At 40.1% G+C, this 23,481-nt stretch overlaps 1 protein-coding gene across 2 annotated transcripts in view; it reads left to right on the top strand.

Moving 5' to 3' along the window:
- The first annotated feature begins 9,867 nt into the window (after positions 1–9,867).
- The window catches only part of LOC119785492 (hexokinase-1), a 32,812-nt gene continuing 19,198 nt past the window's right edge, over positions 9,868–23,481 (top strand). Inside the window, exons 1-8 of one of the 2 annotated variants that reach the window (XM_038288194.1) lie at positions 9,868–10,241; positions 15,027–15,189; positions 20,252–20,400; positions 21,016–21,135; positions 22,150–22,245; positions 22,331–22,430; positions 22,924–23,107; positions 23,303–23,458. In XM_038288194.1, coding sequence (XP_038144122.1) covers positions 10,179–10,241; positions 15,027–15,189; positions 20,252–20,400; positions 21,016–21,135; positions 22,150–22,245; positions 22,331–22,430; positions 22,924–23,107; positions 23,303–23,458 — 1,031 coding nt within the window. In that variant the 5' untranslated portion in view covers positions 9,868–10,178. The remainder of the gene's footprint in view (positions 10,242–15,026; positions 15,190–20,251; positions 20,401–21,015; positions 21,136–22,149; positions 22,246–22,330; positions 22,431–22,923; positions 23,108–23,302; positions 23,459–23,481) is intronic. The other variant, XM_038288195.1, reaches the window with a different exon arrangement.

Raw genomic sequence — 23,481 nt, forward strand, 5'->3', positions numbered from 1 at the left:
ACCTGCAAAAGCCTTTAAATGGTCTTTCAGTCTAGTTCTATAGGCTACACAATCATGGGGAAGACTGCTGACTTGACAGTTGTCCAAAAGACGACCATCGACACCTTGCACAAGGAGGGCAAGACACAAAAGGTCATCGCTAAAGAGGCTGGCTGTTCACAGAGCTCAGTGTCCAAGCACATTAATAGAGAGGCGAAGGGAAGGAAAAGATGTGGTCGAAAAAAGTGTACAAGCAAGAGAGATAACCGCACCCTGGAGAGGATTGTGAAACAAAACCCATTCAAAAATGTGGGGGAGATTCACAAAGAGTGGACTGCAGCTGGAGTGAGTGCTTCAAGAACCACCACACACAGACGTATGAAAGACATGGGTTTCTGCTGTCGCATTCCTTGTGTCAAGCCACTCTTGAACCACAGACAGCGTCAGAAGCGTCTTGCCTGGGCTAAAGAGAAACAGGACTGGACTGCTGGTGAGTGGTCCAAAGTCATGTTCTCTGATGAAAGTAAATTTTGCATTTCCTTTGGAAATCAAGGTCCCAGAGTCTGGAGGAAAAGAAGAGAGGCACTTCATCCACGTTGCTTGAAGTCCAGTGTAAAGTTTCCACAGTCAGTGATGGTTTGGGGTGCCATGTCATCTGCTGGTGTTGGTCCATTGTGTTTTCTGAGGTCCAGGGTCAACGCAGCCACATACCAGGAAGTTTTAGAGCACTTCATGCTTCCTGCAGCTGACCAACTTTTTGGAGATGCAGATTTCATTTTCCAACAGGACTTGGCACCTGCACACTGTGCCAAAGCTACCAGTACCTGGTTGAAGGACCATGGTATCCCTGTTCTTAATTGGCCAGCAAACTCTCCTGACCTTAACCCCATAGAAAATCTATGGGGTATTGTGAAGAAGAAGATGCAATACACCAGACCCAACAATTCAGAAGAGCTAAAAGCCACTATTAGAGCAACCTGGGCTATCATAACACCTGAGCAGTGCCACAGACTGATCGACTCCATGCCACGCCGCATTGCTGCAGTAATACAGGCCAAAGGAGGCCCAACTAAATACTGAGTGCTGTACATGCTCATACTTTTCATGTTCATACTTTTCAGTTGGCCAACATTTCTATAAATCCTTTGTTTTTATTGGTCTTCAGTAATATTCTAATTTTCTGATATGATGAATTTGAGATTTTCATTTGTTGTCATTTGTAATCATCAAAATTAAACAAAATAAACATCTGAAATATATGAGTTTGTATGTAATGTATGAATATAATATACAAGTTTCACTTTTTAAATGGAATTACTGAAATCAATCTACTTTTTCATGATATTCTAATTTTATGACCAGCACCTGTACTCAAAAGAAAAACATAACAGAGCCAAGACTGAAACAGTAACTAAGACTTAATCAGAGGACACAACAAAATAAAAATTAAACCACTGAAGACTAGAAAACAAGGAGTAAAGCAAAACTGGATACTCAAAAGAAAAAAACATAACAGAAACCTGACAGAACCTAAAATTAAAATGGGTTTATTAATCCCAGAGAAAAATAAAAGGCAAGAGCATCTCGTTTAGTGATCTGACTTCCAGTGGAAGAATTTTCTTCGTTAAATAAACTCCAGAGTTTGCAGAGGAGTTCCTAGAACAGAGCCGGTCTTCTTCATCAGCTTCTTGAGCCTTTTTTAGTCATCAGTTCTGATGCTGTTACCCCAGTAGATGATGGCAGAAGGAGTCAAACTCTCCGCAACCGACTGACTGAAGATATGCAGCATCTAAAGAAGAAGGGTGGGAAATTAATTACATTTGGAGTATAATCACAATTTAGAACATAAAAAAAAAAAATTTTTAAATAGGAGAATCACTGAATTTTGGTCACATTACATTTAATTCAATTCAATTTAGTTCATTTATATAGCGCCAAAACCAGAGTGAAACTCTTAAAAATGTTCATTAAGGTGTAAGTGGCAACACATTTGTTTAGACACTACTTTCTCACGAATTTTAGATAAGAATGGAAGATTGGATATAGGTCTATAATCGACCAACTCATGGGAGTCAAGATACGGTTTCTTAAGTAAAGGTTTAATTACAGCTCCCTTAAACGCCTTTGGTACATATCGCTGTAACAGGGATAGATTAATCACATTTAAAATGGAGGAGAAGATCAAAGATCCCTTCCTTAAATAACCTGGTTGGAACTAGATCTTACATACAAGTGTCAGACATTGGCCTTCTCACTCCTGTCCTTTAGGTGGTGGTAATAGACTTGAAGAGTGTTTGCAGCCACTCAGAAGGAAGAGAGAGTCGCTGCTAGCTCGTAGATCCATGCATACGAGTTCAACAAAGAACTTTTTCACACAACCGTAAAAGTCAAGTGTTGATAAAATGCACTACGGATAAAAACGTTTTTAAAGTCATGAAAACATTGAAATCCTGGATTGATGTACATGCTTGTGGTTAGTGCAAGGAAAACAATAAAAATTTGCAATCACAATATTGGTTGAAAGAGAATGCCCCTTTTTTTTAGTAACATAATTTAACCCTATTAAGAAGTTCGGCCTGCTCTGTCCCTTCATATGGACGGCTTCACATTTGGGTCTCTAGTTAAGAAAAGAGTTATTTATATTCCTCCTCCACATCTTCTCTCATTATGATAACGGTAATAGTGTTTGACTTGTTCCTGATTCTACTGATATCTACAATCATCTCTCTCATTTTATTCACATTGAGAACAGTGGTTCACTAGCTCCCTGTGCTCAGCTTCTTGTTCACTTCTGATGCACCTAACGGCTACAGAAATTATGAAATAAGACCTTGCAGAAACCTTGCTTTTTAAAAAACTGTGGTGTGAAATGTCACTGGTGTCACTGGTTTCTTTCAATGTTTCATAAAAACATTCAAACCCTCCTTCATCTGATCCATACAAACAGAAATGTTTGTACTATAAATAAAGAGTCCTTTAAAAATGTGTCATTGAGGAAAGTTATCAGGATTAATGCAAACCTGAGTTTTTATCTGTAAAAGAGAAGAAAGGAAAACGATTAAATGGATGTTCTCAATTCTGGAGCCTTAATGGAAACAATGGACAGCAATGGAAACGTTTCCATTGCTGTCTGATAATTATACTGTGCTATATCTTTAGGCTACATTAAGCTGAATCAAATCCATCTGGCAGATGATATCAGTGCCTTTACTAAACCAAGAGGTCTGCCAAAACAAAATAGCTGGAAACATGGTTAAAATAACATTATTTTACATCAGCAGTAGCAAATTGTCAGGATCAGAAATATAATTCCCCAGAATGATGCCTAAAAACTAGTCCATGTTTTTCATACTTAAAGGCAGGACTTTTTTACCATACATTTTATCATTTAATAGCAGGGAGTCTGAGTTTATTTAACTTGGCTTCTGATCAATGGTTTTTTGTTAAATCAAGAACAGTTTCTCCTTCTTACATATAAAGCCCTTACAGAGTTTCCAAAGCTTTGCTCTCAGGCTGCACTACTTTGGCTCCCAATTTGGTTTTTCCTTCCCGTCTGCTTTCAGGACTTGGCTTGAAACTTTCCTTTTAGATAAGCTTATAGCTATGCGGAATTAATGCTTTAATAGGCTTAGGCTGCCGGAGGACATGGTGGCCAGTTTTTTTCCCTCTGCTAGATTCTCCTACTAATCTACAATACTCTAATTAGTTGTTCTGTGAAGTTATTGTTGACATTAACTATTTCCTGTTTTGTTTTTTGTTTTTGTCTTAGGGAACAGCTGGACTGGTCTTTCTGTTTAGTCATAATTACTTCTTGGTGGAAGGCTTTGTTTTGCTGACAGGTTTTATGCCACAAGAATGCTTATCGTGATGCATTTTATTCTGTTAATTTACATCAAGTGATAAATTATTGACTGTCTGCTCTTGCTGCATGCCCATTTATCAAATTTGCTACAAATTCAACAATATGATATAATAAACTTTGTGCTGTCACCACATCTTTATTCAGATGGAGGAAGATTTGCTGCTAACTCAATATTACCATGTGCAAGAGTGTATATTCTCGCCACATGTAAGTTATAATGATGAACGGATTGCTGTAAGGTTAACAATTCCATTTGATAACCTGCCACTGTCCATGTTAATTTAGAAGAAAGAGAGATTGCTGCAAATTTGATAAAATGTTATAAACTGTGTTATATAACCCAATGGCCAGGAATAGGAGAGATTGCAGCAAAGTTAATAAAACCACGTATCAGACTATCTGCTGTGGATACATCGTATCCGGAGGAGGAGAAATTGCTGCAAAATTGACACTCAGCTATATCCATATGCTAAAGAATAGGAGGGATTGCTTCAAAGTAAACAAAAACATGTGAAAGACTATCCTTTGCAGCCACATGCTATTTCATGTGAAGGCTTTGCTGCAGCTGTCTGCTATTAATATCAATAATCAAAAATTTAAAATATCCTGTCCAGGTGTGATGCTGAGAAACTAGTCCATGCATATGTTACTTCAAGGCTGGATTATTGTAACCTGACTCCACCAGATGGATTTGCTCCGTATTAGAGATTGACACGGGAGTGGATTTTCACTCCTGTCCCGTCCCACTCCCACAGAAAAAAATTGTGTCCCGTCCCGATCCCGGGCCAGAGTAGAAATCTAAATCCTGTCCCGTCCCACTCCTGGTGAAATTACTCCCACTCCCATCCCGCTCCCCTTCAGAATGACTCCCGCTCCTGCACCACTCCCATTCTTGTTGTTTTTGAGCGCGGGTGAAAAACTCAGAGCGGAAGTTACTATTGGTTTGCTCCTCTTCCCGTCTGCTCCCGTTAATGTTTAATCCTGTACCGTCCCAATCCCGTGATTGTTACTAATACTGACTCCCATCCCATGGGAATCCCACGGGAATCCCGTGGCCCATGGGATTCCCGAAAAAATGTCAGTTTCTACTCCGTATATCCATCTGGAAACCTTCCGTTGAAGTAATTTTGGGAAGGGGCGAAAATACTGGTTAGCTGATTGGCCTATGTTGGTGATAGACGGGCCAAATAAACCAATCAGATCAACGAAGCATATGACGTAACAGAGGATGACGAAAACACAACCAAAAGATCAAACTCTTGCCGAAACCAGTCGGGAGAAGAGCAAAAACATCTTTTCCTCTGAGAAAAGCCTCCAGAGCAGTGTTTTGCTTTTCTTTCAGTGAAGAAATACTCTGTAATTCCGATAAAACTTGCTCGATGGTCACGCTAACGCTAGTTTCATCGGCTGAAGCCGCCATGTTCTTTAGACTGAACTGTCGCGCTTCTCGTTGCGTCACACCTCAACCCGCCTTAAAGCCAACACTGATTGGACGTTCGTTGGGTGAACGGCTCCAAATTTTCTTTAACGGAGAGTCTCTAGACTGATCTGCGAGTGAAAGCTTGAAAGCTCGCGAGATCAGGATGGTCTCACGAGGCTAGGATTATTGTAATTCTTTACTATCAGGGAGTCAACAAACTGTAGTAAAAGCCTTCTTGAGATGACGTGTTGTGAATTAGCGCTATAGAAATAAACTGAATTGAATTGAAATTTAATTATTACCACATGCTGAGGAATAGGAGAGGATGCTTGAAAGTTAACAGAGAAATGTGGCAGACTATCTCCTGTTGCCATATATTCATTTAGACTTTCAAAACTTTTAAAAAGTCTCCAAATATGAGCAAAACCTCCCATCGGAGCCCTACTTGGAACCAGACTCAGAATGTGTTGAATAGCTACACTTAAAATAATTTGATGAGGGCAGTGTTTTGGATTGGTAAGCCAGCAGCACCTTGGTAAGCACATAGAATGAGGTCATCATCAGAGAAGGTCACCCTGAAGCAGCCATGACACCACGGGAGGGGGGTCCTGTCTCAGGGGGAGAGGACAAGCAACGCCCTCCCTCCTTCTCCCCCTCCACCACATTGAGCTCTCTTTTATGTAAAGACATTATAGGTAATTATTTCCTCTTTTCAACAACCCAGCTGGAGGTTAAGCTGACAGGCAGAAGAGAGAGGAGTACTTTTTTAAAAGACAGAAATAAGCAGAACAGAGAGTAAGACCAACCAACGCTCTAATTCAGATGAATCGGAAGGGGAGTTAGACGAGGGACATCACAGAATCCCTGCGTCACGGGACGTGGGTCCATTCACGCACTGCGAGGTGACGTAGCAGACATGCAGAGCGGAAAGTGGGGGTAGACTGTCACCATGTGTAGTAGTGCTCAGATTTGTTGAATCCCTTCACGTATTGAGCTGAAACCAAGAATGAGTTGAACTGACAGGTGAAAAAAAGCCATAGAAAATGATATTTTATCTTATTACTGAAATATCACTGATCTCTTACAGTTTCTACTGATAAAAACTGAGACACACACACAGCTCATTTACCTTTTAAGGTCATCTAAAATACAGCACAAGCTATAGCCAGCCTGTCACACTATGATAACCTTTACTTAAAATCTCTTATTTTTTAGGGGAATTTAAACATAACATATAAAAACAAAGACATTAAACAAGATCAAGACGCTTTTATATAGAAGGAAAATACCCCCCAAAATATTCCTACAAATGCTAAGTGATTAACAAATGGATTTCTGCATGTATAATGTGTATCCATTGCATCAATTAACTGTTATTTTGATCAATCAGCTGCTTGATTAGTTGTGTTATTGACAAAACTACGCTAAGCATTTTTCTTTTTAAAGAGGAAGATCAAACCAGTGCAATAACAACTCGTTTAATTTCAATATTTAATTACTCTAAAGGACCAATAAGGTTTTTTTTAATTGAACTGAACTGAGTTTGCTAATTACCTACAGTTTTAAGCGATCATCAGAAGATAGATTTCTCAAAAAATATAAAAAGGTTTTAGTAAATTCTAAAGAAAAACTAAAAGCAGAATGTTTTCAGTCCAACTTAAAAAAAAGCTTGATTCAAAACATCAAACATCTGCTTTATTTGACCAACTTTTTCGACAATCGTAGAACCCAAGATTGATGATTCCTTGATTATTGAAATGACTCTGTATGGGCTGATGTTTTCTTAAACATATAAAAGTGACCACTATATGTCCAGGATGTGTGGGATCTGCAGAGATGTTAGCCATTTTGTCTTGTCCCTAGCTAAAACATGCCCCTCGCTGATAAGCTTCATTACCATTATGCACAAGAAGGCTTTACTATACTATACTGTAAGGGGTGTGAATAAATGGTGGCAGGGTATTTATCATTAAATATGTCTTAAATTCAGTGAAAAAAACAGTAATTCTCAAACAAATATTCTGATAAAGAATGCATTTTCCTTTTGAAATAATCATCAAATTAAGTCCTGAAAATGTATTTAATATTATATTTATATTTATCGTGAAAACTCCAATTGGAGAAGTTAAATGCTCATATGCTAAAATACAAAAGTGCCAATTAGGTTTTTATATATATATACACTATATTGCCAAAAGTATTTGCTCACCTGCCTTGACTCACATATGAGCTTAAGTGACATCCCGTTCCTAATCCATAGGGTTCAATATGACGTCGGTCCACCCTTTGCAGCTAGAACAGCTTCAACTCTTCTGGGAAGGCTGTCCACAAGGTTTAGGAGTGTGTTTATGGGAATTTTTGACCATTCTTCCAGAAGCGCATTTGTGAGGTCGCACACTGATGTTGGACGAGAAGGCCTGGCTCTCAGTCTCCGCTCTAATTCATCCCAAAGGTGTTCTATCGGGTTGAGGTCAGGACTCTGTGCAGGCCAGTCAAGTTCATCCACACCAGACTCTGTCATCCATGTCTTTATGGACCTTGCTTTGTGCACTGGTGCACAGTCATGTTGGAAGAGGAAGGGGCCAGCTCCAAACTGTTCCCACAAAGTTGGGAGCATGGAATTGTCCAAAATGTCTTGGTATGCTGAAGCATTCAGAGTTCCTTTCACTGGAACTAAGGGGCCAAGCCCAGCTCCTGAAAAACAACCCCACACCATAATCCCCCCTCCACCAAACTTTACACTTGGCACAATGCAGTCAGACAAGTACCGTTCTCCTGGCAACCGCCAAACCCAGACCCGTCCATCAGATTGCCAGATGGAGAAGCGCGATTCGTCACTCCAGAGAACGCGTCTCCACTGCTCTAGAGTCCAGTGGCGGCGTGCTTTACACCACCGCATCCGACGCTTTGCATTGCACTTGGTGATGTATGGCTTGGATGCAGCTGCTCGACCATGGAAACCCATTCCATGAAGCTCTCTGCGCACTGTTCTTGAGCTAATCTGAAGGCCACATGAAGTTTGGAGGTCTGTAGTGATTGACTCTGCAGAAAGTTGGCGACCTCTTCGCACTATGCGCTTCAGCATCCGCTGACCCCGCTCCGTCAGTTTACGTGGCCTACCACTTCGTGGCTGAGTTGCTGTCGTTCCCAAACACTTCCATTTTCTTATAATACAGCTGACAGTTGACTGTGGAATATTTAGGAGCGAGGAAATTTCACGACTGGATTTGTTGCACAGGTGGCATCCTATCACAGTTCCACGCTGGAATTCACTGAGCTCCTGAGAGCGACCCATTCTTTCACAAATGTTTGTAAAAACAGTCTGCATGCCTAGGTGCTTGAATTTATACACCTGTGGCCATGGAAGTGATTGGAACACCTGATTCCAATAATTTGGATGGGTGAGCAAATACTTTTGGCAATATAGTGTATATATATATATATATATATATATATATATATATATATATATATATGTATGAGGCAATGATTAGCTAAGTCAAGCTACTTTCCCATCCAACAGCCATCCTACACAACTTGCTAGTGAAAAGTCATTCAGGTCATTGTCATTCCAATAAAATCAGTCCACTGTACTTTGTTTCCAAGTTTGAAGACTCATCCAGGGAAGAGAAACGTCACGAATAGCTTTGAGTTCGAGCTAAAACTGGAACTCCACGCTATTCCTGATATTGTGAATTGATAAAGCTTCCTACATGGAAAGTGAAACGTCTTCAAACTTGGCCACAAAGTCCAGTGGATTGTTTTTAACTCTCTTTTTTTGGAAGTCCTGCACAACTGATTGATGGGAGGAAAGTCGGCGCAGATGATTCTGTCTGCAGAGGTGGTCGCTGGTTGCAGTTTGGAGCTGTCCTGTTCGGTGGATGAAGGAACACTGGACAGACTCAAGTGGCAGTGTAAGGGTGTAAAGACCCTGTCAGGACACCAATGTGGGGCCCATGCAGGTTGAATGTGGGCGGGTGAGTGTGCCCCATTTGGACTGCCCAGCTGGGTCCCACATATTTTTGTCCAGGGGTTCCATGTTGGCCCCATGTAGGCAAGCCCAGATGGGCTGAGGGTGGGTCTCACATGGGCCCCATCTAAAGCCTACTTGGGCAGCCCAGTTTTCTCCCACATGGGTCCCAACAACAGAGCCCACTCTGAGCCCATGCCCAGCTGAAGCCCATCCAGCCCAAGCGAGGCCCATATGGGGGGTCGTGTTTGCTGGGGATGTTGCACCTGTGTGTTTCTGGGCTGCTGCGTTGCTGAGGATGGGGCAGAGATGTGAGGAGAGGCCTTGATGTCAGAAACTACAGGTGATGCTCTTCAGCGTGTTGATGCTGAGCTGCAGTCAGATGCTGAACTGATGACATAACTGTGCCGTCCTGCCTCTCTGCACGTCCTCTCCAACGTCCCCTAGCAACATGAGAGAGGTGCCGGCTGGGGGTAGGTTATCATATAGATGCATCCAGCTTCCTTCTTCTGCTGACAGTAACTCCCCCTCCCTCTCTACCCTGTGGTCACCCCCTGCACTCTGCTCTCCTTCTGATCCAATGGCCAATCAGGCGGATGAATGGGGGCAGGGCCGAGCACAAACACCATTCCAGTGCAGAGCTGTAACAGGGAGCTAGCAACGGGGAGGGGGGAGGCAGAGGAAAAGCTATCCTGTGTGTGTGTGAGAGAGAGGCGTGACTGCTGCCTGTCGCAGACTAGCAGCCGCAGCTATCAGACCATTTATTTTTCCTTTTTAACCTTGGCTTTCCCAGCTGTACAGCTCAGGTCTGCTGCCTGTTTCTCTCCAGTTTGAAAGGAGCAGTGTGGAGGGGAGAGGAGTGAACCTAAGCCAGGCTTCCTTCCTCTGTGTTCTCCAATCCAAAGCAGCACAGTCAGCTGATACCTCCTGACGGACGAGCAGTCAGGATGATAGCGGCTCAGCTTCTGGCCTACTACTTCACTGAGCTGAAAGATGATCAGCTCAAGAAGGTAAGAGCAGAACGTTAAACCCGGCAGCTAAGACTGGAGGCTTCTGGGTTGGATGTCAGGAAACACTGACGGGATGTCAGGAATCAGCTCCAGGGGCCGATTCTGTTGGGAGAGAAGAATGTAGTTTTCCACAACTACTAGAGGAGAAGGTCACGATCAGCACTGGGTTGGGGGCTGGTCCATTTTCAGGTCCCATTATGGGTTCTTGTATTTGACACTGATGTCCTTGAGCTGGGCTGTGGCGCCGGGGATGGTGTCTGCAGCACATCGCCACCATCAGGGGGTTTTGGAGCATCGGTTGCCATAGCCGCCGAAGACAGCAGGTGCCGGCTGTCATAAAAAGTCATGTGGGCTCCCTCATTATGTCTCATCCGGTTTCTTCTCTCTCCTGCATCCAATTACTGAAAAAAAACCATAAATCTTAGCAAATCAATCACTACTTGCTTTTTTAATGCAAATGTGCACAAAACTATGTTAATATCCCTCTAATTTTGAAAATGCAAATTTATGAATGCAGTTTTACATTTAATAATAAATACAATAAAGATTGCACGTGAATACGTTTGTTTAGACAATAGGCCTAACTTTTGAAAACCACAATGTAAATACTTAAATGAGACATACTTATATTTATATCCACACAGCTCTAATGCTCGTCGCACTTGTTACCTGCGAAATGTTAGAAACAGTCTCCTCATGAGTCCAGATATGCCGTTTTATCGTCCTCCAACTACTTCCGCTCTTTTGACAAGGCACTAAGGTCCAGTTGCAGGTCATGTGACCCATATGACGACAGTAAAAAACTGTTTCCAACGTAGTTTTGCAAAACATAATCATTTTGATGCGACCAAAAAACTTTTTACTGTTCATTTTTAGTATTTTTTAATTGCAGTGTTTCCATTTAGTAAAGTTATTTTCACAATTAAAATTTGCGCAATTTTATGGTAAATGGTAACGCAGCTGCTGAGACAGTAGACAGAGGAAGGGGTGTTTACTGGGTTGGCTAACAGAAATGATAAGAAGCAAGAGACAAATGCCACTAATGAAGTTCAATAAATGCCCTTAACCTCTTTACTTCCTCTTTACTTCCTCCGCCCGATATCGGTAGATTTTTACGTAGAATCAGGCAATCCTAAGGAAAATGTCCATCAACTCAAATGTAAGCCAACCATACCCTACAAAAACCAATAGCTAATAATTCATCATCAAATGTATTTCCCAAAAAATAAAGTCAAGTGTCGTAATGATCCACCAAAGGACGTTTTTTTTTTGCCGTAAAAAGGTAAAAGCATAAGAATGAAAACATATAATACATCTTCGTAATGATGCTTGTCCAGCATTATAGATAAGATTAGATTAGATTAGATTAGATTAGATTAGATTAGATTAGATTAGATTAGATTCAACTTTATTGTCATTACACAGGTACAGGTACAAGGCAACGAAATGCAGTTTAGGTCTAACCAGAAGTGCAATAGCAGCAAGTGCAGAATAAATAATGGTTCCATAAATATAGGACATGGGTATTTCTACTGAATTAGTTTAGAGATGAATACTATTATAAATCATGAATATAATATATAGATCACTAGTGTTATGAACTAAATTTACAGCTGGATATGTACCGAATATAATATACAGATGGATATTACTATTAAAAAAAAGGTTTTTTACAGTTATGTACAATAGCATATATACAGATGGGTTTTACTATAAAATGAATAAATAGAGTTTGGCCAGAAGCTATCTAAATTAAAGTGCAGTGGAAGGTAAATGCATATTAAAGTTAAAGTATGTTATTGCAGATGTAAATGTAAACAAATGGTGCTGTGAATAAACAGTTGGCAGTGCAAATATAAGCAGTAGGCAGTGTAAATCAATAATCAGTCAAAGTGAGTAGTGCAAGATGCATATAATCTACGTTACGTGGACGTATTCACCTACCTGTTTGCTCCATACATCAAGTGTAACTTCCATTTTGACCAACTATAATAATATGGAAAATTCCTCTATGTAAAAAAGGCCCTCCCTATGCACATGCGTCAGTAGATTTGCTCATCTCGTGCTCGACAATATAATGGCCAATCAACCTTTGATTGACAGTTTTCCTATAAAATCAGCTTTGCGATGATATATCGGAAATGTAGAGGCCAGCAGAAAATATAGGTTTTATTTACTGGGGTAATGAGAGGATTTGAGAACCTAGCGGTTAAAAATGGGGTGGATTTTAACGCTTCAAAATTGGAAGTATTGTAAAAATAAGTGCTTGTGTTAATCGAAACATAGAAAAGTGTTTTTTAACGCTCAAATTAGTCATAAAATTCAAATGATCCAGTTTGGAACATTTTGCCCAAATTTGGTGCACTTGTGTTTATTTATATAGCGCCAATTCACAACACATGTCATCTCAAGGCACTTTACTGAGACAATTCAACCAAATCATACAGTCAAATTGATTACAAGTTTTCTATCTAAGGAAAACCAGTTGATTGGACCTTTTGTGTACAAAAAGTTTTTGTTACACAGTTTTTGTCCACAACATTAAGGGCAAGTGTAGGTAGTGGGAGAGGTTAACTATGAATAATACAAATGATACAACGTAATAAGCAGGGCTCGATGTTAACCGTCACCCGATCGCCCGGGGAAAGTAGTTTTTATTGTCAGGAGAGTACAAATTTCATTGTATTTGCCCGCCGGGCTAGTGCAATGATCGCAAAAAAAAATTATTTATCCCTCAAAATTACTTTAAAATCACAGACATTCGCTTAAAACGACCCACAAGCGTTGCCGGCGTGATTCTCTGCTAGATGGCGTGATTTTTCCCTCCTTAGGGATAGAATTCTGCAGAGCAGCAGCTGGATGATGAATTTAATCAATACTATAATACGGGCTAGATTAAAAATGATCAGTCAGGGATTAGGAAAATAATAATAATAACTGTATGTGCACAGTGTAAATGTTTCTATCATATGGCAGTCTTCTGTACATTAAAAAAATGTTCATTAAAATTTTTTCTCTTAGACATTGGAGTGGTGCATTTAAATGTTATAGAGCTAAACATGTTAAATTGGTGAGTAGTATTAGTGTAAGTTTTTAACCTGTCAAGTTTTTTTTAGATTTTTAACATTACAATTTATATTTTTCTAAACACACAACAGTTTAAAGCAAAGTTTAGTTTGAAAAGAATGTGCAGGAAGGATTGAAAAGCATGTTAATGCGGTAATGTAGGCTTGAGTTCATTATCTAAAAAATACTGAATTACAAAAAACATTTAAAAAAACAAACATGTTTCATTGATATATATACAAAAATGAATATTAGGAACTATATTTTTCAAACATTATACCGGGCAAGTAAAAATTGTTTCTGGGCAAATGAAATGTGAAAGCCACTTGCCGAAGGGCAAATGGTAAAAATCCTTAACGTCAACCCCTGATAAGGATTACATATTTTTATTTACGAGGGGGAAAAGCCGGTCTTTTGGACATGTTTGAAGTTACACACTTGTGTTTGTGTTAAACCTACAGAGTCTGTACGCACATCTCCAGAAACCAAAAGGTCTTAGCTTTCAATATATCATATATCATAATAATATTTCATAATATTTCATATATCGTAAAAATGTGAGATTTAAAATATCATTCTATTGGCCAATAGCATTTTTGGTATGCAATACCGCACTATAAAGGTGGGTGTTAAGGTGTTTTAATGAGAAGAAGTTTTATTGCGGTATTAAAACTGCATAACATGGCGGTGAAAAGTTATTCACCTTCCTTAAAGATTTCTTCTGCTTTTGCTAAACTAATTTGAAATCCTCAATTAAATCTTTCATGTCTGATAAAAAGATAAGAGAGGAGAAAAAACGCTGAACAAACCAACCTAGGCGTTCAGTTAATCGTTATTCATGAACTAACTGAAATGATCTCAGTTGACTTTGACTCCACCATCATTCAAACACAACCTGTTTGATGACGAGGCGTAGCTGAAACAATGGTGTAAAAAAAGTCAAAAAATAAAGAAATGAAAAAGACAGATGAGAAACAAAACCACTGACGACTGAGAGACCCATTACCAAAAGGAGAAAACATAGAACAATAATGAACTATTACACGAGAACATCACACAGTCCGTAGTCACAATATTGATCCATCCAGAAGGCCACAAAAGAGCTGAAAACAACATCTAAGGATCTACATGTCTCACTGGCATCTGTTTAGGTCAGAGTTCAGTATTCAACAAAGAAAAAGAACAGCCGGGCAAAAATAGAATCTAAAGGCCACAATGGTGGCTTAGAGTAGAGTGCCCGGGATCATTTTGAAGGACTAAGCCCTTCATGAAGAGAAAAAATGACCTCCATGAAAGGTTTCCAAGGTCAGAGCCACCGGCGACTGAAAAAGAACTCAAAGGCCTGTCTAAGATTTTCTTATAAAATATCTTAATAAATCCCAAGACTCCTGCAAAGACGTTCTGTGGCCTGAAGGGAATAAAGAATTAACAATTTGGAAATGTTGCCTCCTGTTGAAAAATCATCCGACAATATTCTCTAGTCTCTAGTCATTGATTATTATTTCAGTCACTCCTTGACTTCTTCTTGCAACTTGCTCCTTCACCTTTGGACCTGTTCAACAAAAAAAAGTATTTGATATAAATGTAGAATTCTGCAGGCCTTTTCGAAGACCAACAACCAAAAACAGAAATATATTTGGTCAGTCTTATCCAGCTCAAAGTATTTTTTAACGTGACTGATTTACCTTCCCTTTTTGCTTTCGTTTTTTCTGTCTCCAGATTGATAAATACCTTTACTCCATGCGTTTCTCTGATGAAACGCTTAAGGACATCATGGGCCGCTTCCGCAGAGATATGGAGAATGGACTGGGCCGTGACACCAACCCCACAGCCACAGTGAAGATGCTGCCCACCTTTGTCAGGTCCATCCCTGATGGATCAGGTAGGATGTCAACGACTGCAGGATTGTCTTTGAGGGAGTTTACAATTTTACGGTAACACAAAAATTGTGACGTATGAAGCATGTTTGTAGAAATGTGCTGATGCTTTAAAATGGCCCACTGCGTCATACGCCACCACTCTGTCTGTTCTCTGGATTTGCTATCACTAATCACCATTGCTTTAGTAGTGAGGCCAGTTTGGAAATCCTAATCGCAGACAACACAACTCTAGTCGGATTAAAAACCAGTACAGAACTAAATGCTGGATGGATTTTTTTGACCAATTATAGAACATTTAGCTGTAGGCTTTAGAACTGGCCGTTGATGCGCCAAGAACAGGTATGTTTTTATATTGATCATGTCATTTAGGAGCACAAAACTGTTCCCTGAGTGGAAGACCGGGGATTCAAATACTAAAACAAAACATTTATCATTTCACTTTTTCATTCTGATCTTTACACATTGATTGAAAAGTCTATTTTTTTTTTTATGTGGAGAGAATATCATCAAAAAATCCACAACAGAGGCGAGCAGGTGGCGCAGCGGTTAGTGCGCACGACCCATGTACGGAGGCCTTAAGGCCGATTTATGCTTCTGACGCAAAGCCTCTGCAACCATCAAAATCCTGACTATGCGATGGATGGTCGCAAAAACGCGCAGACCTCAAGGGGTAGTGCGCAGACAAAAAGCAGCTGTGATTGGTCCTTGGTATGCCTTTCCGGCTCTCTGTGTGGTCGTCCTTCTCGATCCAGTGCCGGGGTGAGCCATTTTTTAAAATCGAGGAACGACTACAATGGACAACTACGACGAAAGATTAATTGGTCTTTTAGCCAACTCCATTAACAGAACCTGTTCCTCAACTCTAGATTCATCTCCGTGACCGTGCTTGCAGACGCGGCATTGTTGTTTTGGAAGATAAACCCTCCCGCTGCCGCCGAAGTTCTCGTGAACATCTGCCGAAGTTCTCGCAAATTTTTGAATAAGCTCCCCCTTGCAGTTTGGCGGGAAACTGCTATGCATTCCTAGAAATTCTAGACCGACGGTGCAGAAGCATACCAGCAAAACTGGTTTGCGACCAGACCCAAGCAACATTTGATGTGTGAGGTTGCAGAAGTAGTCCGCAAACGCTGCCGACCCGGGTTCTAATCCGGCCTGTGGTCCTTTGCCGCATGTCTCTCCCCCTCTCATACCCCGTTTCCTGTCAGCCTACGGTCCATAAAAATGAGCCAATAGTGCTTTAAAAAATAAAAATAAAAAACTCCACAAAAAATGTATTCAAACATGAGAGCTAGATTAATCCCGTTCTTAAAGTAAGTACAATTTTATTTAACACCATTTGTTGTGGCCATTTATGTAAAATTGTTTGTAATTTGCAATTTCTACTAATTTAGTTTCCTTGTTTTAAAAGGTAGAATATATTTAGATTATATTAAATATATTCCAAACCAAAATTTGATATTTATTTTTTACATTTGGAATTGTTTAGATTACCTTGTGAATTGTTAGACCCTCCCATTAATTTGAGAAATTAGTAACACAGCTTGCGAAGTTGCAGGACATTTTGAGTAATTATTTTCTGTTTGCTTTTACAATAAATAAGTCAAGTCACAAGTGCGTACAAAGCCAAAAATCACTTGTTACCACCCACGGCCTTTTTTGAAAATTTTGGTATTTTTTGGAACAAATGGACACAACACCTTTAAGATAAAAATCACAAAACTCTCTAACAAACAAAAAACAAACAAACAAAAAAAAAAAACATAAGCAAAAGCAGGTTTAAAAGAGGAGGCCAATGATTTAAGCGCAGGATGAAGAGAGTTCCAGAGTATTTTGCCAGTGATTTTGTCTTGAGCTCAGGATCTGAAGGACCTGTTGGTGTTGTGAGGGATTGTACTGTCTGTACATGCAACACTCGCCAACAGAGAAACATTACCATCCAATACACTCCATGAGGAACCAGAAACCACTGAAGTTGCACTAAAAGTTGGGTTGTATGAAAAAAACTTTAAAAGATCCTGTCAGGAACCAAGCAGCAGTATTCTGCACAGACTGCTACCAGTCTAGGGAGGTTCAAGTTAAAGGTGTGCATAGTGATTGCAAAAGTTTAGCAGCATGGATTGCAATTTCGTGGAGGAGACACAACAGGGCAAACAGGAACGAACCTGAGATCTGGCGGTATTTTCCAGGAGTCTTAGTAAAAGCTTTTACCAAGGTTTTTAACCCAGAGTTTTACCAGAAAACGAAAAGGCTCAAAGATTTGACTTATCTCTTTTATTTGTACAGAAATTATTACTTCATTTTATAGTCTTTTACCTGGAGAAAACTTTTTTTAATTTAATCCAGACAGCTGCAGCCCTGCTCTGCTCTTCACACTTTATAAATAGCCTTTAGTTTAAGCATCAGCATAAGGGAAGCAGAGAGCACGCAAAGGGCAAAGTTGAAGCCGTGACGAGCAATGGTGGGATGGGATGTTATAATGTTAGTAACAGAGAGCTTTGCTTTAAACTCAACAAATACGGCGTTTTACTCCTCCGAACCCTAGAATTGTTTTATGAAAGAGACATATAGATTAAATATTTTCTAAAGCAATATGAGTAAATGATTAAGTCTAGCCCAAATCTACTATAGGTTAACACTAGAAGTCCATTTTCCTGCAACCCCACCTCCCCTCTTGAAGTTTGTGTTTTTACTCTACCTTGCTAACTGTCCCTATTGTAAAGCAAATAACCTGTGATATGACCAGCCCTTCTACATGAGACTGGATAAAGGCTGAAACAAACTGGCATTAGAAAAAGAGCATGCTCCAAACACTTTTTGTTACCTGCCCCTGCAACATCAGACCTTTTTGCAGGAATATCTTGATAAGTAATATCAAAATCTTTTATTTAGGTGAACCTATTGAACAACCAGATATCATTCGTGTCCCAGTTCCTGAGCTGAGAACGGGTCATAACCATGCTTTTCCAACAAGGCAAGGCAGAGCCTATTTATATTGTCCATTCACCAACAGACTCATTTATATTGCAAAGCTCACTCTCATTTCAGCTTAGAGAATGACAAACAGTATGACTTCAGTATTGGAGTAACATTTATTTCACCCAAGAAAAGCACTATATATGAAGCTACAATTGTGCAGAGGTGGAAAGTAACGAAATACATTTACTCAAGTTACTGTCTTGAGTAGGTTTTTTGTGTATTTTGTATTTTTCAAGTAGTTTTTAAAATCGGTAATTTAAATTTTACTTGATTACGTTTTGAGTTAAGTATTGTATTTAGTTACATTACAAATCCCATCCGTTACTGAGTAAAAAAAATACTTTGGAAAACCGAAAGGAAGACAAAAAATTGGGCCCGGAAGCACTACAGTGAGTGACGTGATCAGCATGTAGATCTAGGCTACCAGGCGCCAAGTCTTTCTGTAGGAGATTGGGAACAAGACGGAGGTGGATCAGGAGAGCGAAGACGGTTCAGAGAACGTTTCACTAGAAATGCTAGCTGAAACATCGAATTCTGCTGCCCAAAATGACGAAAATCCTTGGCCACATTTGAAAGACAGTTTTTCATTTAAATTCAAGAGGGCCAACAGTATCATCATGCAATGCCAGATGTGTCTGCCAAAGGTGACTGAACTGGCAGCATTCAATAACTCCACATCTAATCTGCGGAAACATGCTTTGGTACTGTAAGTATTTAGTGCATTGGTACTTCAAACAAAGTTTTCATGACTAATAGCCAATTAGCACAACAACCTGTTTCGTGGCATTGCTCCGGAGCGGCATGCGGCTCTTTCATCCTTATACTGCAGCTCTGAGTGGCTTGGGAAAATAAATTGCTAAAAAAAAACAAAGTATTTCATTTAAGTCAGTGTTTCCCGCAGCACTATCTTGGTGAGGTTGGCAACAGTTTTTTTTTTTTTTTTTTATGTAACTAAGTAACTTTTACTTAAAATACATTTTAAATTAGCTACTTATTACTTTTACTTGAGTAATTTTTCTGATGGGTAATTTTACTTGTACTTGAGTAATATTTCATCCAAGTATTGGTACTTTAACTTGAGTATGATATTTTAGTACTTTTTCCGCCTCTGCAATTGTGTCATGGTTTTATCTAAAGCTCGGACCCACATGCAGAGAAACCAATTCAGAGAGACCAGGGGAAAAGGTTTAACAGGTTTTATTGAAGAAATAAAGTACGGTGCTCTGAACTCTGCTCAGTCGGAACTGGAAGGTGAGGGGAAGACACAACGATTAGTTCAGGCTCAGTGGGAAATTTCATTCGTGGATTTGGAGAAGAGGATCTGGTTGTCGACTCACGTTTCCAGAAAAGTTGTAGAATCTTTGACTCCAATCTGTGTGCTGTTTTCCTGTGTTAGTCTGATTCGGTGGAGGGCGGAACAGGGTTTACCCAGAACTTGGTCGGTTGTTGGTGAACGGAGAAACTGACTGCCATTCAGATTTCCTGCGGTACTTGAATGGGTCGTAGTGGAGATGATTCCCTTGCTCAGAGAGTAAACTCAACGTCCTCTCAGGGAAAGTGGATCCAAACCTCCAGTTAGAATCCCCAGCTCAGTTTGAGGCTCAGTTGATCCCTCCAGGGACTGAAGGTCCGAAATGTCTAGTTTGCAGGAAGACTTCCTGCCGAGAGGCAAAGACAAAAAACAAAGTTAAAACTCAGGTAGACAAGAACTCAGTCTTACTCAGCTAAAACTCAGCTTGGCTAGAGTACCCAAAACCAGCAAACACTCTGGCGTCGAAGTAGTGGCAGTCAGCAGCTTAAGAGCACTCCGTTAACGAGGTAACCATCAGCAGGTGTGTGAGGAGGCAGACCAGAACCAGGTGCCTCCTGGTGGATGAAGGGAGACAAACACACAAACAGGAGTCCTGACACATATTTAATCCAGAGCAACAGATTCTCACAATCCACTATAGAAGAAAACCAAAGCACAGAGTTTTCCTAAGATATCTCTACTATAACATACAATTTAATACACAACACTGTTTAAAAAAAGCAAGAACAATCCTAATTATTAATCACTAATGTCTCTCTATATGCTAAATTTGACAGAAAAAGGAGACTTTATAGCACTTGATCTTGGTGGGTCAAACTTTCGGATCCTGCGCGTCAAAGTGACTCAAGACAAGAAGCAACCGGTTCAAATGGAGAGCCAAGTCTATGATACTCCTGATGACATCATCCATGGCAGTGGGACTCAGGTAAATGCAGAAGTCAGCCGGTTATTTTCAATGGAAAAGCATCCTTTGGTAGTGACGCTTAACACAAAAATAATATCTGGATCTTCCTGGACCGGTATACATTTCCATGTGCAGAGATGGTAATGGTCAGTTTTTAGTATTGTTTCTGTGCTGCTGTGAGTATTAGTAGGGGCTGCTGAACTCAGCCAAGTTATAGAGACAGCAGCTGCTGCTCAGGTTGTAACGCAATAAGCAAAACATGGCCAACTGACAGCAGCAGCGGGATTGTTCAAAGGTCTTACTTAGACTTGAGATTTAGTCCATGAAACACAGATGAGACAGCTGTTTGGAAAATGTAACCGGATCCATGAACACATCTTAGGTTGTTTTTTTTGGAAACTTTATAAAGGTCTTTGTCAAGAAGATAAAGCTTTGGTAAATGTGGGTAACCTAAGAGTTTAACAGAAGGAGTTTTAATTGTGTTTAGTATGATATAAAGGCAACGCTTTGATTGTAAGGGCTGACCATGTTTTTTTCTGTATAAAGTTATGAAACAGCCTATGGCATCAGTAATACACCATCTCTGTTATGACTTCTGAATAATGTCTATTGTAAAAATGTCCTGCTTTCCTCCAGCTCTTCGACCATGTTGCTGATTGCCTTGGGGATTTTATAGAGAAGCAAAAAATTAAGGATAAAAGACTCCCTGTTGGATTTACCTTCTCGTTCCCCTGTGTCCAGACTAAACTGGATGAGGTAATCACCTTAAAGGATCATTGTATTCATTTTTGGGATGAAGTATTTGCTCCGATGCAAATTCAGTGTTTTGTTTCCTTCCTTCCTTCCTTCCTTCCTTCCTTCCTTCCTTCCTTCCTTCCTTCCTTCCTTCCTTCCTTCCTTCCTTCCTTCCTTCCTTCCTTCCTTCCTTCCTTCCTTCCTTCCTTCCTTCACTAACAAGTCATGCTTTAGCTCACTTTCCTTTTGTTGAACTGAGTAGGAGATTTAGGTCACAAATTGATGGACATATGCGTCCAACCAAAAAGGATTCCTGTATTTCTTCAGTTATCTTGTTGTTAAGGTCCTGAATCAGCAAAACAGTCCCAGGACATCCCTTCACCACCACCATGTTGGACTGTTCTTTGTCTAAAATGTAGGGATAGTTTTAGACCGAACGTAACGTAAGTAGTTTTTTGTCTCATCAGTCCACTGAACATTTTCACAGACGTTTGTCTGGGAGCTTTTGCATATTATCTATAATCCAAAGTGCTGCACATGAGAAAATAAAGAAAATTAAATTGCAGTGGCTTAAAGATAACATGAATAATTTAAGAGAAATACAAATAAAAAATAAAAAAAATGCTTGATAATAACTATGAAAAGGACTTAATGCTCAATTATGTTTAGGCTGCAAAGTCAATGAGATCTTTAAATCAATATGTTTTTAATCTCCATTTATAGTGCATAAGAATGAAAAGCTGCTTCTCCATGTTTGGTTTTGGTTCTGGTTCTGGCCGGGTATGGAGAGTAGATTAGGACCAGGGAACCTAAGACGGTCTGGCTGTTGATCCACTGACATCAAGTCTGTAATATATTTTGGTTCTAAGCTATTCAGTGATTTATAGACTGACAGATGGATTTTAATGTCTATTCTCTAAACTACGGGGAGCCAGTGGAAGGATCTTCACACATTCTCATGAGGATAAATACTGTAAAGTTATAAAGAAAGTTAACTTTTAAAGCAGAAGTCTGATCAAAGCTCCTCTTCCTCAGGCGGTCCTAGTGACATGGACAAAGAAGTTTAAAGCTAACGGGGTAGAGGGCATGGATGTAGTGAAACTTCTGAACAAAGCAATCAAGAAGCGAGGGGTGAGTCTTATATTTTTTTCTTTTGATATATTTATGTGCCTGTTGTTTGACCGTGGAACATTCAACCTTTTCCTTTTTCTCTCAGGACTATCAGGCTGACATCATGGCAGTGGTGAACGATACCGTCGGCACCATGATGACGTGTGGATTTGACGACCAGCGTTGTGAAGTGGGAATAATTATAGGTGAAAATTAAGAGTTGATATGAAATCTTATAAATTCTCTGAAGGAAAATAGTCGGTATAAAAAGGTATTAGAGTATTTTAGTATATTTTCTGCATAAATCTAATTCATACATCGTATCTGGAAGGGGCAGCACGTATATCAGGGAATCTGGTTGGCAACTGATGATTCAAGGCAAAGCTATTTCAGGCCTCATCAATAACAAAGCTTGTGATAGAACGTCCGACGCCCCGTAATAATTTCTGTATCAGCGCAATTTGGTTAAAAATGTCCAAAGTGAGTCCAAAGCACCGTTTGACCCACAAATGTTGACGCTGAGGCATTTTTTAAAGAAGAAACTGATCAAATGTAGTCATTTTGAGGTGTAGAGTGTGACCCAACATTGGGGATTAAACTGCCTCAAAGTGAAGCAAAGTTGTCTCAAAGCACAGTCAAAATAATGAGGAAAGTGTTTGAGGGGAAAAGTTGATCTACTCAAACTCTGAACCCTCCCAGGAACTGGAACAAATGCCTGCTATATGGAAGAGCTGCGCCACATCGATCTGGTGGAAGGGGACGAAGGCCGGATGTGTATCAACACCGAATGGGGGGCCTTTGGGGATGACGGCTCCTTGGAGGACATTCGCACAGAATTTGATCGTGAGATCGACAGAGGCTCCCTCAACCCAGGAAAGCAGCTGTAAGTGACACTATAAAAATTCCATCCATCCATTTTCTGTCACGCTTAATCCCAGTTGGGGTCGTGAGGTGTCTACGGGCGAGTGGCGGGGTACATCCTGGACAGGTCGCCAGTCTATCAGAATTCGATTCCTAAAAATAAAGAGCATGTTGGAATAAAAACTGGTTTAAAGTCCAGTTATTCTGTGTTTGTTAGGTTTGAGAAAATGGTCAGTGGAATGTACATGGGAGAGCTGGTTCGACTCATCCTGGTGAAGATGGCCAAAGAGGGGCTGCTGTTTGAAGGCCGAATCACCCCTGAGCTTCTGACCAAAGGAAAGATTGAGACCAAGCATGTCTCTGCCATCGAGAAGTGAGTACATACTGGAATAAAAA

This window comes from Cyprinodon tularosa, unplaced genomic scaffold (assembly GCF_016077235.1).
Source record: "Cyprinodon tularosa strain WSP-4 unplaced genomic scaffold, ASM1607723v1 ctg25, whole genome shotgun sequence".
Classification (NCBI taxonomy): Eukaryota; Metazoa; Chordata; class Actinopteri; order Cyprinodontiformes; family Cyprinodontidae; genus Cyprinodon; species Cyprinodon tularosa.